This window comes from Nyctibius grandis, chromosome 9 (assembly GCF_013368605.1).
Source record: "Nyctibius grandis isolate bNycGra1 chromosome 9, bNycGra1.pri, whole genome shotgun sequence".
NCBI classification, from domain to species: Eukaryota; Metazoa; Chordata; class Aves; order Nyctibiiformes; family Nyctibiidae; genus Nyctibius; species Nyctibius grandis.
In genome coordinates, this window is record NC_090666.1 from 30,830,954 (window position 1) to 30,847,929 (window position 16,976).

At 41.9% G+C, this 16,976-nt stretch overlaps 1 protein-coding gene across 6 annotated transcripts in view; it reads left to right on the forward strand.

Annotated features, from left to right (window-relative positions):
* Positions 1–16,976, forward strand: part of DIP2A (disco interacting protein 2 homolog A) — a 130,987-nt gene that overhangs the window by 59,338 nt on the left and 54,673 nt on the right. For all 6 annotated transcript variants that reach the window (XR_011048730.1, XM_068407220.1, XM_068407223.1 and 3 more), the window contains exons 4-5: positions 7,897–8,016; positions 14,454–14,699. Coding sequence is in view for 5 of the 6 variants with exons in the window: in XM_068407220.1 (XP_068263321.1) it covers positions 7,897–8,016; positions 14,454–14,699 (366 nt within the window). In the remaining variant the exon portion in view is untranslated. The remainder of the gene's footprint in view (positions 1–7,896; positions 8,017–14,453; positions 14,700–16,976) is intronic.

The following is a 16,976-nucleotide window of genomic DNA, read 5'->3' on the forward strand; positions in this document are numbered from 1 at the left end:
ATGTACAAATTGGTCATTTAAATTTATTTTTGCATTTCAAATGTATCATCAATATAATTCTACTGTTGAATATATACACTGAAAAAACCCCAGATTTAGTGGATGAATTGCAGCCATGATTTCCAGGTTACTTTGTGACCGAGTAGATTTCAAATAAATTACAGGCAGTGTCATTAATCTCATACAAATTGACAGTTATTCAAGATAAAGCCTGATGTGTAGGGGTTTTAGGTTATTTTTTGTACTTATCACACTGGCCAGTGCCAAAACCCAAGGTAGTACTTGATGTGGACTGCCATGTCCTTCTGTGGTTTCCCATCACTGCTCCACTAACTCATGTTTCATTAAAAATTCTTGCCTGGAACGTATTCTCCACTTTGAAATTTAAACTTTTGGGGAGAAAGTTCTTAGTTGTAACACATGTAATTGGATTTCTTTTTCCCATTAGTGATATATGACAAGGCTTAGTGTCAAAAACCACTAGTGATGATTTTGCTTGACTTGATTTAGGTTAAACTTATGCCTATGCAAGGTAATATAGATACAGCTTTCAGAAGCCAATATCTTTTTGCCTTTCTACTCTCTAATTTTTAGAAAAATATTCTTCGGATTTATTGCATTAGTGGTTCTCTTCTTTATCTCAGTGAAGAGAGAGACTGAAAGAAAAATGCAAGGTGTTTGTTGCATGTTTTTGCTCTTTGGAAGTATTACTACTCTGCTTCTAAGAGATGTTGAATCATCTAGTTGATGCGAGTCTGAAAATGCTTCACATCAGTGTTGATGCTCTTTTTCACAGCTACTCATGCTGTGAGGTTTATGTATACATAGAGCATGAATAGAAATGTTGACAAGACAGCAGTTACTGCAAAGTAGCTTCACTTTGTTCCTTCCAATACTTTGGCATAAAGAGAGTCACGGCTTTGCTTCACAAAGCAGTCCCAGTTTATCTGAGAAATTCTAGCTGTGCTAAAAGCATTTTCTCCCTAAAGAACAGATGTCCACCACCACCAGCTTGAAATGTTGTTGCCTTTCTAAATTTCCCTACATGTTGACAAGCGTTACCTGTTGAGAAGGATAAACAGCTTTAGGCTATAATTCAGGGTACTTCTATCAATTGCATGCCTTATTTATTCTTTAGACTTTAGGGTGGGAGCAGGGGTTGTGTTGTTTCTTCTTTTTTTTATGTCCTTCCAGCCTTTATTTCTTTTTTTTTTCCCTTTCCTTGCATCTCATCAGTTCTGCTATGTCCTTTTCAAGAGCAGCTGATGAGGGTGGAATGCAACTTTTCATAGAACAGCATCTCTTTCTGGAGCGATTATAGTTATTTTAGAACCATCAACATAAAATACTTAAGTGAAACAGTTTTGCCTTTTTATGCAATTAATCTGCCATTTACTAGCTGTAAGCACATTTTTTATAGTTTCTCAGAGTTGTTGTCCATTTAGATTAACTGTAGTTTTTATCATCCACAGATTTTTTTGTCTTCAAGCAGTAAATATTACCAAAAAATGTCCAACAGTGAATACCATCAATAAACACTGTAGGCTACTGAATTACCTACAAATTCCCAGAAGACCAATTAACATTACAGTGCTCTAACTACGTTTTCCTTCTGTTAAATGATGACAGTGTGATAAAGAAAGTGAGAAATGCAACTTTTCAAGCATTCGGTCCATGATAAGCACCAAGACCCTCACACTCTAAGTCCAGAGAACCCTTGGTGATGGGTGTATTGCTGTTGTTGCTGGCTTTTCTTTCAGGGAGGGTGTGCGGTTTCTTATGAAGGCACTGTGCCTTCTCCTGTGTTCAGTCCCACTGCTGCCTGGTTTTGGATAAGAACACAAATGAGTTAGCTGGGAAGCCTTTAGGGTGTCTGAAAAAGCTTTCCCAGCAGCTACACTTTTTCTTGCCACTCTTGTACTTTTTTTCTGGTTACTGTTCTTCAGCCTGTTGGATACACAGCTGTAATACGCAACCTGTTCTCCTAGCTTGCCTGGAACAGCATACGGAGATGCATTTGGGGAGCTGCTTCAGATGAGGAACAAACCTGCTCAGCGTGCGGGCGTGATACGTGTACAGCAGCTCTCTCTTCTTCTCCCCTCTTCTCTTCTTCTCCCCTTCTCCCCCCTTCTCCCCCCTTCTCCCCCCTTCTCCCCCCTTCTCCCCCCTTCTCCCCCCTTCTCCCCCCTTCTCCCCCCTTCTCCCCCCTTCTCCCCCCTTCTCCCCCCTTCTCCCCCCTTCTCCCCCCTTCTCCCCCCTTCTCCCCCCTTCTCCCCCCTTCTCCCCCCTTCTCCCCCCTTCTCCCCCCTTCTCCCCCCTTCTCCCCCCGTCTCCCCCCTTCTCCCCCCTTCTCCCCCCTTCTCCCCCCTTCTCCCCCCTTCTCCCCTCTTCTCTTCATCTCCCCTTCTCCCCTCTTCTCTTCTTCTCCCCTTCTCCCCTCTTCTCTTCTTCTCCCCTTCTCCCCTCTTCTCTTCTTCTCCCCTCTTCTCTTCTTCTCCCCTCTTCTCTTCTTCTCCCCTCTTCTCTTCTTCTCCCCTCTTCTCTTCTTCTCCCCTCTTCTCTTCTTCTCCCCTCTTCTCTTCTCCCCTTTTTTCCCTTTCCTTTCACAGACCTTGATCCCACACTGATCCTCTGTGCTCGACCAGCCTTCCTAGAGTCATACTAGCTTTTTAAAAATTATTTTAACTTTTTTTTCCCTAGCAATCCTTGTCCCAGAGATGAAATCATATGGGCCACTAGTTTGCAGCAGCTATTTGTAGAGGCAGCAGACAGTGCTGGTTGCTTTAGCTGCTGGTATTTGGAGATCTGTGAGCAGAAGGGAAACTGATCAACCCGTGAATGCCATTTTTTCTTCAAACAACTGTAGAAATACTTCCTCCTGTGCCTAAGGCAGGAACAAGAATCAGAGGCTGATAAACAAGCAGAGGCTACAAAAAAGAAAGAAAAATGCTCTTCTAGTAGCTGGAGGGTTTAGAGTGTAAAAGTTGAGGTGATTTATAGTCCACAAACTATTTCTTAGTTTTCCTCCCCCATCCTTTTTTAAGGACACATAGAAGGAAAGAAAATGAGAATAGGTACATCAAATGGAAGAGGATATTATGTGGAAATTAAATGGAAGAGAATAAAATGCTTTGAATCAGTAATGAATTGTTGATGGTTTTTTTCAGCTTAATAAAGTCCAGAAACTTAGAACTATTTTTTCAAGACTTTTTTTTCTGCTTTTGGATGACAGCATATGTATTTTTTTTCTCCCTTTGGTATGCGCAGTCTTTGTGTTAATAAGATGCTGGGCTTGCTGTTCATCTCTTCAAGTGTTTGCTGTTGAACATTTGTCTTCCCTGTTCTCAGAAATATGATACAATACAGATCATGTTTGATCTGATTTTAATGGCTATTTAATCTGCTGAAGAAAACTGAAGTCCACAGTTCTTACATGTTAAATCAGTTTCACAGTAAATTTTTAAGACTTTAGTAATAGACAATGGTAGGGAGCTTCTTTTTGCAATTCCAATATCCAGATAAACTTTAATTTATAGTAATTTCTGCTTTTCTGTACCCTAAATGTTCTGCTTCTTTAAAATAATTGCATTCCTTTTACTTTTTTTAGTGAAGTCTGTTTCATCATGTACATGATGTAGAAAAGCTCTTAAAGGAAACGTGGAATAGGAACAAAGCGTTCCAGGGAAGTGAAACAGATTATTTAATTTATTTGGCTGATAGAGGATGGTCCTGCACAGTTGTTATCCAAGGACAAGATATTAAAAGAAAAATTTCAAGCTGGAAATAGATCTTAATGAGTACAGAAGGAACTGATGAGTTAAATTAGCACTATAAAAATAAAACATGAAACAGAATAAAAATTTATCCTGACTGTCTTCTAGTTGCATTTTTATACTTTAATCTAGTATTTTCCAGGTTTTGGGGCAGGAGTAGGAGGGCTGGAGGAGGAGCTGGTGCTGATTTTGCCCTCTGGAAATGGAATAAAAAGTAGTTCCCATGCTTGCTACCACAAATCTGTGTGATGTTATGACCTGTCCCACTCTACTTTGTTAAAATGCCTCCACACACCCTTGCCTCAAGCTAGTCCTTTCCATTCCCTAAATACACAGCTAGCTAAGAATGCTTTCATTTTTTTATCTGCAACGTTATTTAATGACTTAATTTATATACAGACTATAAATATTGTGTGTTATTTTTCTCTTTTGGAAGACCTTCTCTGGAGAAAAAACATTTGTTATGTTCCCCTTCTTCCTACCAGATGTTAATATAACATAAAAATATCTTCTAAATTATATGTAGATATATGCATGGTTGAAGTGAATGCATCTAATAGTTACCATCTTTTTTTAAAAACATGCGGCTTGGTTTTGACTTCAAGTTCTGCTATGGAAATGTGTCCTGCAGAATTGGCATTTTACCCCTAACTTTTAAGGCTGCAAAAATAACCTTTAATTTAAGGAATAGTCTCAAGTCTGAGGATAGCAGCAATGTCCTTGGTGCATCTAAGTAACACAGCAAAACAAGAAGTGTGTTGAGTTCTGTTTAAACTTTCTGGGGTTTTGTGAAATTAAGAGGTTTGCTTTTGGGTATCTATGAGATTAAACTTCAACGGTGGACATTTACAAGGAGTGGACCGGGGGGGAAGTCCAAAACTAAAGACCAGGAGAAACACAGACTTGACAAAAAGCAGTAGCCCAGATGTGGGGAAGGGAGGCAGGGAGACACAGGGAGAGGGTAGTGAATTTTTAATTCCTAAAACATCTATGAACAACTCCTTGGTGTGAAGGACAGCAGCAAAAATCTAACATGGTGCCCAATATTAAAAAAAAAAATCGTGTCTCCAAAGATAGAGGTTTAAGAAGTGATTTTTTTAAATTTTTTTTTTTCCTCTCCTAACAGCATTGTCCTTGAACTTTATAGGTTCGTTGCACAGAAAGTTCTTATTTGAGACAAGCATCTACCCAGTAAATTCCTAAGTCTTGTAAGAACACACAGGTCGTATAGTATATTTGCATATATATATTTTAAATACATCACTGAGCAGATTATCTGGGGGGAGCTGCAGGCTTGAGAAGTGACATTATTACTGCAAAGACCGAGATGGTGTCTGGGACCATACTCACAGGGCTTATTTTGATTTTTCTGATCCATGTGGCCAGGCTCAAGGACACAGTTTGTTTCTGATTCAGACCTGTGACTAAGAAAATCCTGATTTTTGGTTACGAGTGGATCGTTTTTTCTGGCACTTCTCTTACAAGCGCCACGTTCTTCCAGTACTGGGGTTTTAACTTGTGTCTCTTGTGGTGTCTCTTTGGTCTCATGTATTGCAGTAAATCGTTCTGTGCAGTAAATCACCTCCTCTGGCGAGGTCTTGCTTCTGAATTTATGGGCAGCATTTGTAACCTGTTTTCGAAGTAGAGAATTGAATAGTTGTCCCTCGAGTGTCAGGTGTTTATCGAGTGCATTGGGACACAACTGCCTTTGGAAAGTGTTTCGTGCCAGGACTTCCTACAGGTTCACATCTATGTGCTGCACTTTACCATTTCATAGTCTTTCATTCTCTGGGATGCTCAAAAATCTCTTCTGATTTTCATTAAGATATATACTGATAAACTTTCCCCTGAGCTATGTCTTGCTTTGTCAAAGTTAACTGGAATTAATCAGCATATTTAAAATCAATTAGGAAGAACCTCGTGCTGAGTGTGACCAAAGCAGGTTCAGGACTAGTACCAGAAATGGTACCTTTTTTTTTTTTTTTTAAAGTTACCATAAAATACAGAGCTTTACTTGTAGTTGTCATCAAGGTTAATCCCTATAGGTATGGGGCAGAGAAATTCCTTTTTTTTTTCAATAGGTAAGTTGTATAAATGTACGTATGTCACATGTCTGAGTTTCATACCTACAAGTCTATCAGCCTGTGCTTGATTTGCAGCCTTAGATGGATACTTAATGAAAGACCACATCTTTTTGTCAAATTAGAATTATAGAATCGTTCTGGTTGGAAAGGACCTTTAAGATCATAAAGTCCAACCGTTAACCCAGCACTGCCAAGCCCACCACTAAACCATGTCCCTAAGCACATCTACTTATCTTTTAAATCCCTCCAGGGATGGTGACTCCACCACTTCCCTGGGCAGCCTGTGCCAATGCTTGACAACCTTTTCACTGAAGAAATTTTTTCTGATATCGAATCTAAACCTCCCCTGGCACAACTTGAGGCCGTTTCCTCTTATCCTATCACTTGTTACCTGCGAGAAGAGATCAACACCCACCTCGCTACAACCTCCTTTCAGGTAGTTGTAGACAGCGATAAGGTCTCCCCTCAGCCTCCTTTTCTCCAGACTAAACACCCCCAGTTCCCTCAGCTGCTCCGCATCAGACTTGTGCTCCAGACCCTTCACCAGCTTCGTTGCCCTTCTCTGGACTCTCTCCAGCACCTCAATGTCTTTCTTGTAGTGAGGGGCCCAAAATTGGGCACAGGATTCGAGGTGCGGCCTCACCAGTGCCGAGTACAGGGGGACGATCCCTGCCCTAGTCCTGCTGGCCACACTATTGCTTATACAAGCCAGGATGCTGTTGGCCTTCTTGGCCACCTGAGCACACTGCTGGCTCATATTCAGCTGGCCATGGACCAACACCCCCAGGTCCTGTTCTGCCAGGCAGCTTTCCAGCCACTCTTCCCCAAGCCTGTAGCAGTACATGGGGTTGTTGTGCCCCAAGTGCAGGACCTGACACTTGACCTTGTTACTTGAACAGTTTCATTCGGTAATTCTTGTATAGCAGCTTCCACGTAAAACAAATGCAAGACAAAAGCGTAGTCACTATACTTTCTTTTGGACCCTTTGTAGCTATGTGTAAGTGTAGACATGTTGTACTTGTTTTCCAGAAGTCTGAATGTTAGGTCATAAGTTAAAGTGTATTTTTGGTCTGCGTCATTTCTCCTTGACATCTGTTCACTTCTCATGAATTTTCTTTCTGCGTAAGTTTTAGCTTTTGACACCATTGAAATATATATGTCAAGGAGAAAAATCTGCTGAAGGCAGTTTAGAATTACTTGAATACATTAAATTTTATCTGCAGTGTGGTCTTGGTTGAACACTAAATTCCTCTTTAATCTCAGTTTTGACTTAAAAATAAGAAAAGTTAAAATATACCCAATGAGTATATTAGGGTAATTTTTGCTTTCAGGAAAGTGAAAACAGATTGTGTCTCTTCCTTAATTCTTCTTATAGATTTACCCTCTTCTTTCTGTTTTTTCTTACTTGCATTCTTTTGAGAGGTTCAAGTATACATTTTTCACTTCTTTTCCCACTGTGGATTTTGAAGGTTGAAGAGTCCAATGCTTTTGCCAGTTTGTAGTATCTGCATTGAAATTTCCCCCCAAAGTAAAAATAGCTCAGAACTAGGTATTCTGTAACTTCAGTATTTTCAGGGTGTTCTTCCTAAATGATACTTGCAAAGCCTTTTCAAGCTGATTTCACGAGGAAAATATGTCAACTTGACCCTGCTTATATCCTCCCTTAACTTTTGAAACCGTTGCTTCTGAGCTGAATTTGAGTGGGAGGCAAGTGTGTTTATTCAGTCCTGCTGAACACTGTTGAAGGAGAAACAATTGATAAGAGCTGTCAGAGCTTCAGAATTGAAAACTGTGTTACTGTAGTTCAGCTTTGAATCTTCCTGCTCTCCAAGATGCGCTGCTTCCTCTGCAGCAGGGAACTTTCTCCTTTCTGCAAGCTGAGCAGTTGGGCTAAACAGGACTAAAGCCATAAGGGACATCGTGTGCGATTCAGCCTTTGGATTTGAGCTGTAAAAAATGGCATTGATGCTTTCTATGTTTTTTAGAAAGCAATAATGATTAAACTTAATCTCTTAACCTTTTTTTTTTTTTCTGTATAGATGTCCACACTGAAGCAGTACAAGCAGCACTCGCAAAATACAAAGAGAGAAAAATGCCCATGCCTTCAAAAAGACGGTCTGTTCTTGTGCACTCTTCGGTAGAAACGTACACACCTCCAGGTATCTATTGAGTTAACATATATAAATCTTGCCAGGGGAACACCATAGCAAAATGTAAAGAGCAAATACTTTGTTCTGCTAAGTTGTAAGTATGTTGCAATAAACTTCTGTATTCCTGGCTGTATTTCCTGATAATCAAGTGTTGGTTGGATTTGTTCTTTCATGTCTTTCCTCAAGATTTTTAGTGTCTCATCTAGAGACACTGTAGCTGCTAAAGGTAGGCTTGAAAGCAATAATAGAGTGAGCAGTTGCCCTTTATGCATTAAATACGTTCTGTTACGTAGTATCTCGCTTGGAAGGAGTTAATCTTGGCAAGTATGTCAGAGCTGTAAATACCTTATTTCCCATTGCATAAGGTTCTTTTTTTAAGAGTTGAAGAAAATGCCAGAGCATTAGGCTTGCAGAACGCTCATCAGATGGTTTCAGCTGTGAGCAATTTAAAACATTCTGAAAATCATATGCTATAATTGTTCAGATCATTTAGATCAGAACATTTTCTTTCCAATTTTTTTTTTTAGGGGGGAAAAAAAAGTAATCTTCCTGTTGTCTCACAATGAATTCTCTAGAGGTTAAGAAAATCTTTCTCCAGACAACACGTTGTGCTGGCAAGCCAAGTGTTTTGGGGCCAGTGTCTTGTATACAAAGAGGAATTTCCCTAAGCTCTTGGATTTTGAATGGTGTGCTCTTGTCTTCTAATGTGGCCTGGGAGTGGAAGCACACTGACCTCTAGTGCCCTCCATCAATTCTCTCTCTTAACCCCCTTCTGTGAAAGAGCAGCTCTGCTGTGCTGCTCTCTTGCTTCTTGGGCTCTGTTTCTTCTTACTGTTCTTCCCGTGTAAAGGAAATTCCACTTTTCTTTGCTAGTCACACACTTTTGTATGTTCTTTTTGTGGGTTCTCTGGTTATTTAATTAGCTAATAAATAATAAACTGCTTCTGTAGTCTTATATATGGTCTTTCTTCACCCTTATGTTTTTGAGTATAAGATATGTTAAGGTATCATGCATTTTGCTTACCTTATTCTTCTAGTACTCATATACTCAGAAGCCCATGAGGGCAGCTGTTGCAGGAGGGTGGTTATCATGCTCTTGAGTTTTCTTGCATACATGTTGTTTCTGTACGTGAAAGTTGTTGTGAATTGCATAAAGTGAAATCCTGGAGAAAGTTAACATATAGCGACCATCTGTATATTGAGGCTTTGGGAGAGAGGCCCTAAGGTTTCTGTTTATAGCTCTTCGAAGCAATATTCCTTCTCACTCTCCAGAACAAACTCTCATAGAACAGTCTGCGATGCATTTCATGTAGCATCACTCTGTCCTTTTCTCTCCTTTCCCTAGTGTGACAGATCACGATGTGCTTGGCATGAGGTGTATCACGACAAGAAAAGAACGTGTTGCCGTTCTGCCTAAGATTTGGTGTACAAAAAATAGCTGGCATCCAGAAGCTCTGCTGAGAGAGGAGGACAGCTACGCTTTCCTGTCTCCCTTAGCATTTAAAACTAGAAGGAATCTCCTTGCAGTTTTTTTGAGAGAACCACAATATTCTCTTTTGAATGTCCTCAGGACAGATTTGAAGCAGTGACCCTGTGGTTACTGCTGTGCCTGCTCTGCCTGAGGTCGGGGCTCTGCATGCTGCTCTGAAGGAGCAAAGTCTTAGGGGGGTTGAGAGACTCTATTAAAAAAAAAAAAAAAAGAGATGCTGTGGGTAATATGTTAGGCTATGTGATAAAAAGCTGATCTGCACACCTTCGCAGAAGCACAGAGAGTGGCAGTTAGGGGAGCCCAAATAATTCCCTTCCCTGGCTACTCCCAGGCCTGTCCCAGGAGCCATCAGCCTGTCCCAGACCCATCTCCACAAGCCCAGAGGAGCACGGGAAAGAAAGGCAGGCAAGAACCCAAGTTTAGGACTCAGAAGAAGGGTCACCCTGTCCAAGCTGCTCCCACGGCTGTCCTTAGAGCCTCAGCTCTCCTGTCCAGGCAGGAAACCCATCAGGACCAGCTGACACCAGAGCACCTCCTAGACTGAGGGGGATGTCACGGAGGGGTATGGGACATGTTATGAAATGCGGGGCAAAAGTATTTTGAGACTGCATGAGACTTGTTATGGGATGTTTAGGTGAGGAACCACAGATGGGGAAAGGAGTAGATTTAGGTGATTTGGGGAGGAGCAAGTGTGAGGAAAATAGTGAGGTAAGGGGCTAAAAAGTGCTGTTCATGTATAAATGGTACACTTGCCTGGCCATGCCCTGCATCTGACCCTGCAGCCTGTCCTCTCCATGAGTTCTAGCCCATTCCTAATACCTCCCCTGAGTGAGGGATTCCATATTCTGTGTGCAGGCAGCCTTGGGCTTGTACATCCAGGTGCCGGCAACTGGGGAGTCTGGCATCCAGGGAGAGCTACTCAGCAGAGCGAGTGTCTGAGCCCAGCTGCTGGGGGGATCCACATTGTACACATATGTGCATGTATGACCTCCATGCTGCTCAGCCAGAGAGGGGAGCAGGACGAGGCCATGGGATCTACAACAACTCTCTACAAGTACCTGAAAGGAGGTTGTAGTGAGGTGGGGGTTGGCCTCTTCTCCCAGGCAGCTAGCGAAAGGGCAAGAGGACATAGCCTCAAGCTGCACCAGGGGAGGTTCAGGTTAGACATTAGGAAGAATTTCTTCACAGAAAGGGTTATTAGGCATTGGAATGGGCTACCCAGGGAGATGGTGGAGTCACCATCCCTGGAGGTGTTTAAGAAAAGACTGGATGTGGCACTTAGTGCCATGGTCTAGTTGACACAGTGGTGTTAGGTCAAAGGTTGGACTCGATGATCCCAGAGGTCTCTTCCAACCTAGTAGATTCTGTGATTCTGTGTTCTGCCCATGTTTGTGTGAGTGGGTTTGTGTGTTTGTGCTGCTGGAGAGTGTCATCTTCTAACGTGCCTGCCCAAGTGGTTAGCAGAGAAGACAAGTATACTCACACTGGGCTTTAGCAGGATACAGAGCACCCTAACGTATTCTGAAAGAAGAGTTAAGTGTCTCTGGGATCTGTTGTGCTGTTTCTAAGAGAAGGTGACTCGTTACAAGATACCTTTATAAGAGAATAGGCCACTGGATGAATTCTGTATCATGGGAGATCAGGCCATTTAGAAATGTTCTGAGGACTTGCTTCAGCTGTATCAATTCACAAAAGTAATTGTCTTTTTATGGGCCTGCCTTTATTTGCAAAGTTAGCTCAGCGAGAACAATCTGGGGTTGCAAAGAACCTGAGTAGCGCTGAAGCATCTAGTTTTGTTGTCGTGAGCCATTAAACCGCTGCCTTAAAATCTTTGTATTGGCAGAAGTTAATGTAACTAAAACCAGGCTTTTTTAATAACTGAAACTTTGTTACAAACAGTTGCCATCAGTCACCAGGCAGGAAGCATTGGATTCTACTCACAACCTTAAATTCAAAACCAGCTCCTGACCGACAGTAATAGAACTGCTTTCATCAGCCATCCTTCCAAAAATTTTAATATATTTTTGTTTTTGTCCCATTGACTCTCTCATCCTTCCCATACGGATTTCACGTGATCAGAACTTGAGCTGTAGTCTTGATGCAAGTTTGGTCCAAAGGGTGGTGGTTTCTGTGGCTACCTTGGGTCAGGTCCCAGCCAGGAAGAGCTGCAAGCCAAGTACATAGCATTCTGCTCGCAGCACACCCAGAACCGTTAATTAACTCTTGCGACTGGCGCAGACCTAGTTACTGATGTTACCTTGCTACTTTTCTGTTGTAATTATGTTTTGATATTAGAATGTTTTTACTACAGCTCTTTCATTTTTATACACAGTTAATATTTGACATTTAAAGTGAGGGTGTTTTTCCCCCCTCTGCTTATGTAAGACATATGAAAGCTTAGAAGTTTTAGAGAAACTTCATAGAATCATAGAATGGTTTGGGTTGGAAGGGACCTTAAAGATCATCTAGTTCCAAGCCCACTGCCACAGGCAGGGACACCTTCCACTAGACCAGGTTGCTCAAAGCCCCATCCAGCCTGGCCTTGAATACTGCCAGGGAGGGGGCACCCACAGCTTCTCTGGGCAACCTGTGTCACTGTCTCACCACCCTCACAGGGAAGAATTTCTTCCTAATATCTCATCTCAATCTCCCTCCTTCAGTTTAGAACCATTACCCCTCATCCTGTCACTACTTGCCCTTTTTAAAAAAGTCTCTCTTCAGCTTTCCTGTAGCCCCTTCAGGTACTGGAAGGCTGCTAGAAGGTTTCCCCGGAGCCTTCTCTTCTCCAGGCTGAACAGCCACAACTCTCTCAGCCTGTCTTCATAGGAGGGTTGCTCTAGCCCTCTGATCATCTTCATGGCCTCCTCTGGACCCACTCCAACAGCTCCATGTCCTTCTTCTGTTGGGACCCCCAGAGCTGGATGTAGCACTGCAGGTGGGGTCTCACGAGAGCAGAGCAGAGGGGCAGAATCCTCTCCCTCGAGCTGCTGGCCACGCTGCTTTTGATGCAGCCCAGGATACGGCTGGCCTTCTGGGCTGCAAGCGCACATTGCCGGCTCATGGTGAGCTTCTCAACCATCATGCCCAAGTCCTTCTCCTTAGTTAACTTGTATCTGCATAAGGCGGTACTACCAGAGTATGTACTCTTCGAGAAACCTGCTTTTTTGTAGTTTTATTTCTTACTCTGAAGTGATAATACGTCGCAAATGTGGTGGGGTTCTTTTTAGAAACCTGACTGTTTGTAGTCCTCTTTTGTTCCATATTCCTGGAATTGTTTATTTTTGCTTTCTGCCTAAAAGAAAGGGAGGGTTGCAAGCACTGAGGGGCAGGTTTGGCTTCTCTCCAGGAGCACATGGAGTCAGCAGCCAAAAACTACAACCATGGCAGTAGACCAGAAGTATCGTACAAGGCACGGACCCAGGAATGGTGATCCACCACAGCTGTATCTTCTCAAAGATCAATTGTTTGTGTATTTTCGTTCAAAATTGTCATGCTTGACTAGGGATGGTCAAGTAATGAGAGATCTGCAATTTTAACTTTGAAAACGCCGTCCAGTTAAATGAGCTTCTTATGAAATGATTTCTGTTTCTTGTGTTTTCAGGCTGTTTAAGAGCAGCTGTTCTGAAGCTATTGGAAATGCATATATTTTTGAAAAGCAGAAAATTAAACACCTGGTAACTGAAATTTGTTGCCAAAGATGAGGAAAAAATTTTTAATGTGGCTTCAGCAAAATTTATATGGATTTGTATGTAGCTGAACAGTTACATGTTCAGAGGACTTAAAAAAAAAAAAATTAAGGTTGCAGAATTTCTGATGTAACCCACCCCACTATCACCCAGGATTTCCATATCTGGAAGGGACTCTAGAGTATAGTAATGGATACTCTTTCAGAAGCTGTTTTCAGCTCCTGCTGACTTCTTAATCGGTCTGGCCATTATGTGTGACTTAAAACGACTCTTCACAAAGTGACTTGATGTGAACTTTATCAGTATATGGGCAATGCATTATTTTAGGAGCTTTCCTTTAATTACCCAGGGGAGAGCAGGGTGGCCCTATAAAGGATCAGGTTCTTAAAATGCAGCAGTCTCTTTAGGAGGGCAAGATTTTTTTTCTGTAACAAGTTTCTATTTTTCACTCAAAATCAACAGGTATGTATTTTCTTGATATTTAGAAAGACCTTTTTATTTGTTATTGAGTGGATAATAAATGTGGAAAGGTTGAGTGACAAAGGGAAACTTCTGAAAAGTTGTAAATAACTGAACAGTAATTGAAATAGGAGCTCTTTATCAGACTTCTAACAACAACAGATATACATCTACAGTGAAAAGATGCTTTACTAAGCATTTCTATGTAGTGCTTATTAATATCAGTTGATGTAGTTAAAACACATGCTTTTAAATTCCTTTTAATTATTCTTAGATTGATGAAATTACTCTTCCATTGAACTTCATAGCACTGTGGTTTTTTTAGTAATTAGTTCTCAAAAAATTTGTCAAACGAATCAAAAAGTGAAGAATTCCCCCCCGAAAAAAAATAGAAATACCTAACAGAAAATGTAATGGAATCTGTTCGGGTGGGATGAGATCCACTTTACCTGTTCAAAACAGAAATACTCTGTCAGTGGAATAGGTATGGTATGCTCACTGAGAATGCTTAGTGAGTGTACTCAGTACCTTAGATAGAATCTGCCTTTTTTGAGTCTGATGTCATTGCAAATACAGGAGGTAACTGAAACTTTGCTTCAAGTGTGTTCTGGCTATAATGTGTAGAAGTTGTTGCGTTAACTTAAAAAATGGCAACGAGCAGAATTTGTGCATGTGAATATACCATTTGCTTAATACATGCATCTCATGTGTAGCACATGAGAATGCTACGTGAAGAACATGGAAAAACTTCATGTTCCCGTCTGTTGGGTCATTCCCACATTACATGCCTGTCATCGTTATTTTAATCACAGACACATCGTCAGCATCAGAAGATGAGGGCTCGTTACGTCGGCAAGGGCGGATCACCTCCACTCCGTTCCAGAGCCATTCCAACGTAGAGCCCTGGCTTAACCGGGTTATTCAGGGCTCCTCCACCTCATCCTCTGCATCCTCCACCTCATCTCATCCAGGAGGGAAACCTGCTGCTGCTTCCAATACTGCTACTGCCACCGCTGCTGCCACTGTGCTTGCAGATCTCATGGCACACACCCAGCTAGGTCAGTAAAGAACTGCCTGTGTGGTTGGAATAAAATCAAATTAAAAATCCCAAAGCAGGGCTAAACACAAAAGTCTTCGCCAGAAGATATCTGTAAATAGCCTTAAAACGTTCAATCCACAGACCAGGTATGTATGATATATATGTATTTAATTTAAACCAAAACAGTTGTTCATGAGATCTGAACAATGCATTCTTCTTGGTAAAATGCTTGATTTATCAAGAAACTAAGGTTCAATTTTACTGAATTGCAAAGGGATCATATTTTTGGTGCATGCTTTCTGATCTACCTGTGTTTACCCTAGGCAATATAAGGTTATGGATTTCAAAGGTGACTCAATTGGTAAACACCCAAAAGACTAGAAAAACATGCAGAATCTTTTGGAAACGTATGAAATCAGAGGTACTGACAGAGCTAGATTTCAAGCTGAAATGTGATTTTTTTTTTTTCCCCTTTAATTAAAATTTAAGTCATGAGTAGTCCTTTATTGTGAAACTAGAGTGAAAATCTAGAAGTACTGGTAAGCCAAAATGTAAATGTGAGTTTTGTCTCAATCTCTGTAATGCTGAAGGTCCCGAACTTCAGGTTACTTTTTTTGTCCTAAAATGCAGAGGACTAGTCTTGTGCTTTTGGAAGATTTCATAGGGAGGGAGAAAGGCACTCTCTCCCACCATGGAAATAATTTTTACAATGTTTCTGTACGCTGTAGTGAAGATTGATAGTGCATTTATGTGAGTGAAACAGGCCCGCTCTAATGTTAAATGATGGGAAAGGACCTAGAGGAGAAACGGTAACTTTGTATTTCAGATCATTTTTTTTCCACAAATTAATTTATAAAAATGAAATGAAGAATGATGTTTGTATTTCACGTATGGGCTACAGCATGAAGTTCTTGTGCTTCTAGTAATATGTGGTAGGCATCATGTATATTGTTCCTGGACGTTTCAGGTTTTGGCTGTTTTAGTGCTCTCCTTATCTGACTTTTTGTCTCTCTGTGACTTTATGCTACATACGCTATATAGTTTTTTTTCTAGTTCGTTACGGAGAACAGATTAGGTCAGATAAGGAAAACACGTTGAAAAGCTTTCAATTTAAACTGAGTCCACAGGCTTCTGAATACTGAGAGATGTCAATTAACGTGATAATTTAAGGCACAAATATATATAGCAAATACCCATTCATTTACCTGTTGCCTTCAAATTTTGTTGAAAGCCCAGTCATGAATCCTTTAGACTTCTCTGTTTAGATGATACAAACAGTTCACAGTTCTCTTAGGCATGAGGCTAATTCACGAGAGGGTTGATTCTGTGTTCTTTGCTGGTTTGCCCTCTGAGTTCCTTCTGCCTTATACTAAGCTTGGGGCATCAACCTTAGTTTATGGTAGCTATGGGCTTCGAAATGCAAACAATGCTTTAGTTTGTGACAAGGAGCTTTACTTCTTCAGATTCTTAAAGCACATTATGAAACAAGTAAGGGAGTATGAAAAAGCTAGGGGCTCTCCAAAAGAGGATCCTCTGCATCCAGAGGAACCTTGACAGGCTTGAGAGGTGGGCCCATGCAAACTGCATGAAGTTCAACAAGGCCAAGTGCAAGGTCCTGCATGTGGGTCGAGGCAATCCCAAGCACAAATACAGGCTGGGCAGAGAATGGATTGAGAGCAGTCCTGAGGAGAGGGACTTGGGGGTGATGGTTGACAAGAAGCTCACCATGAGCCGGCAATGTGCGCTTGCAGCCCAGGCGGCCAACTGTATCCTGGGCTGCATCAAAAGCAGCGTGGCCAGCAGGTCGAGGGAAGGGATTCTGGCCCTCTGCTCCGCTCTCGTGAGACCCCACCTGCAGTGCTGCATCCAGCTCTGGGACCCCCAACAGAAGAAGGACATGGAGCTGTTGGAGTGGGTCCAGAGGAGGCCACGAAGATGATCAGAGGGCTGGAGCACCTCTCCTATGGAGAGAGGCTGAGAGAGTTGTGGCTGTTCAGCCTGGAGAAGAGAAGGCTCTGGGGAGACCTTCTAGCAGCCTTCCAGAACCTGAAGGGGCTACAGGAAAGCTGGAGAGGGACTATTTACAAGGGCATGGAGTGATAGGACGAGGGGTAATGGTTCTAAACTGCAAGAGGGGAGATTTAGATTACATGTTAGGAAGAAATTGTTTCCTGTGGGGGTGGTGAGATGCTGGCCCAGGTTGCCCAGAGAAGCTGTGGATGTCCCCTCCCTGGCAGTGTTCAAGGCCAGGTTGGATGGGGCTTTGAGCAACCTGGTCTAGTGGGAAGGTGTCCCT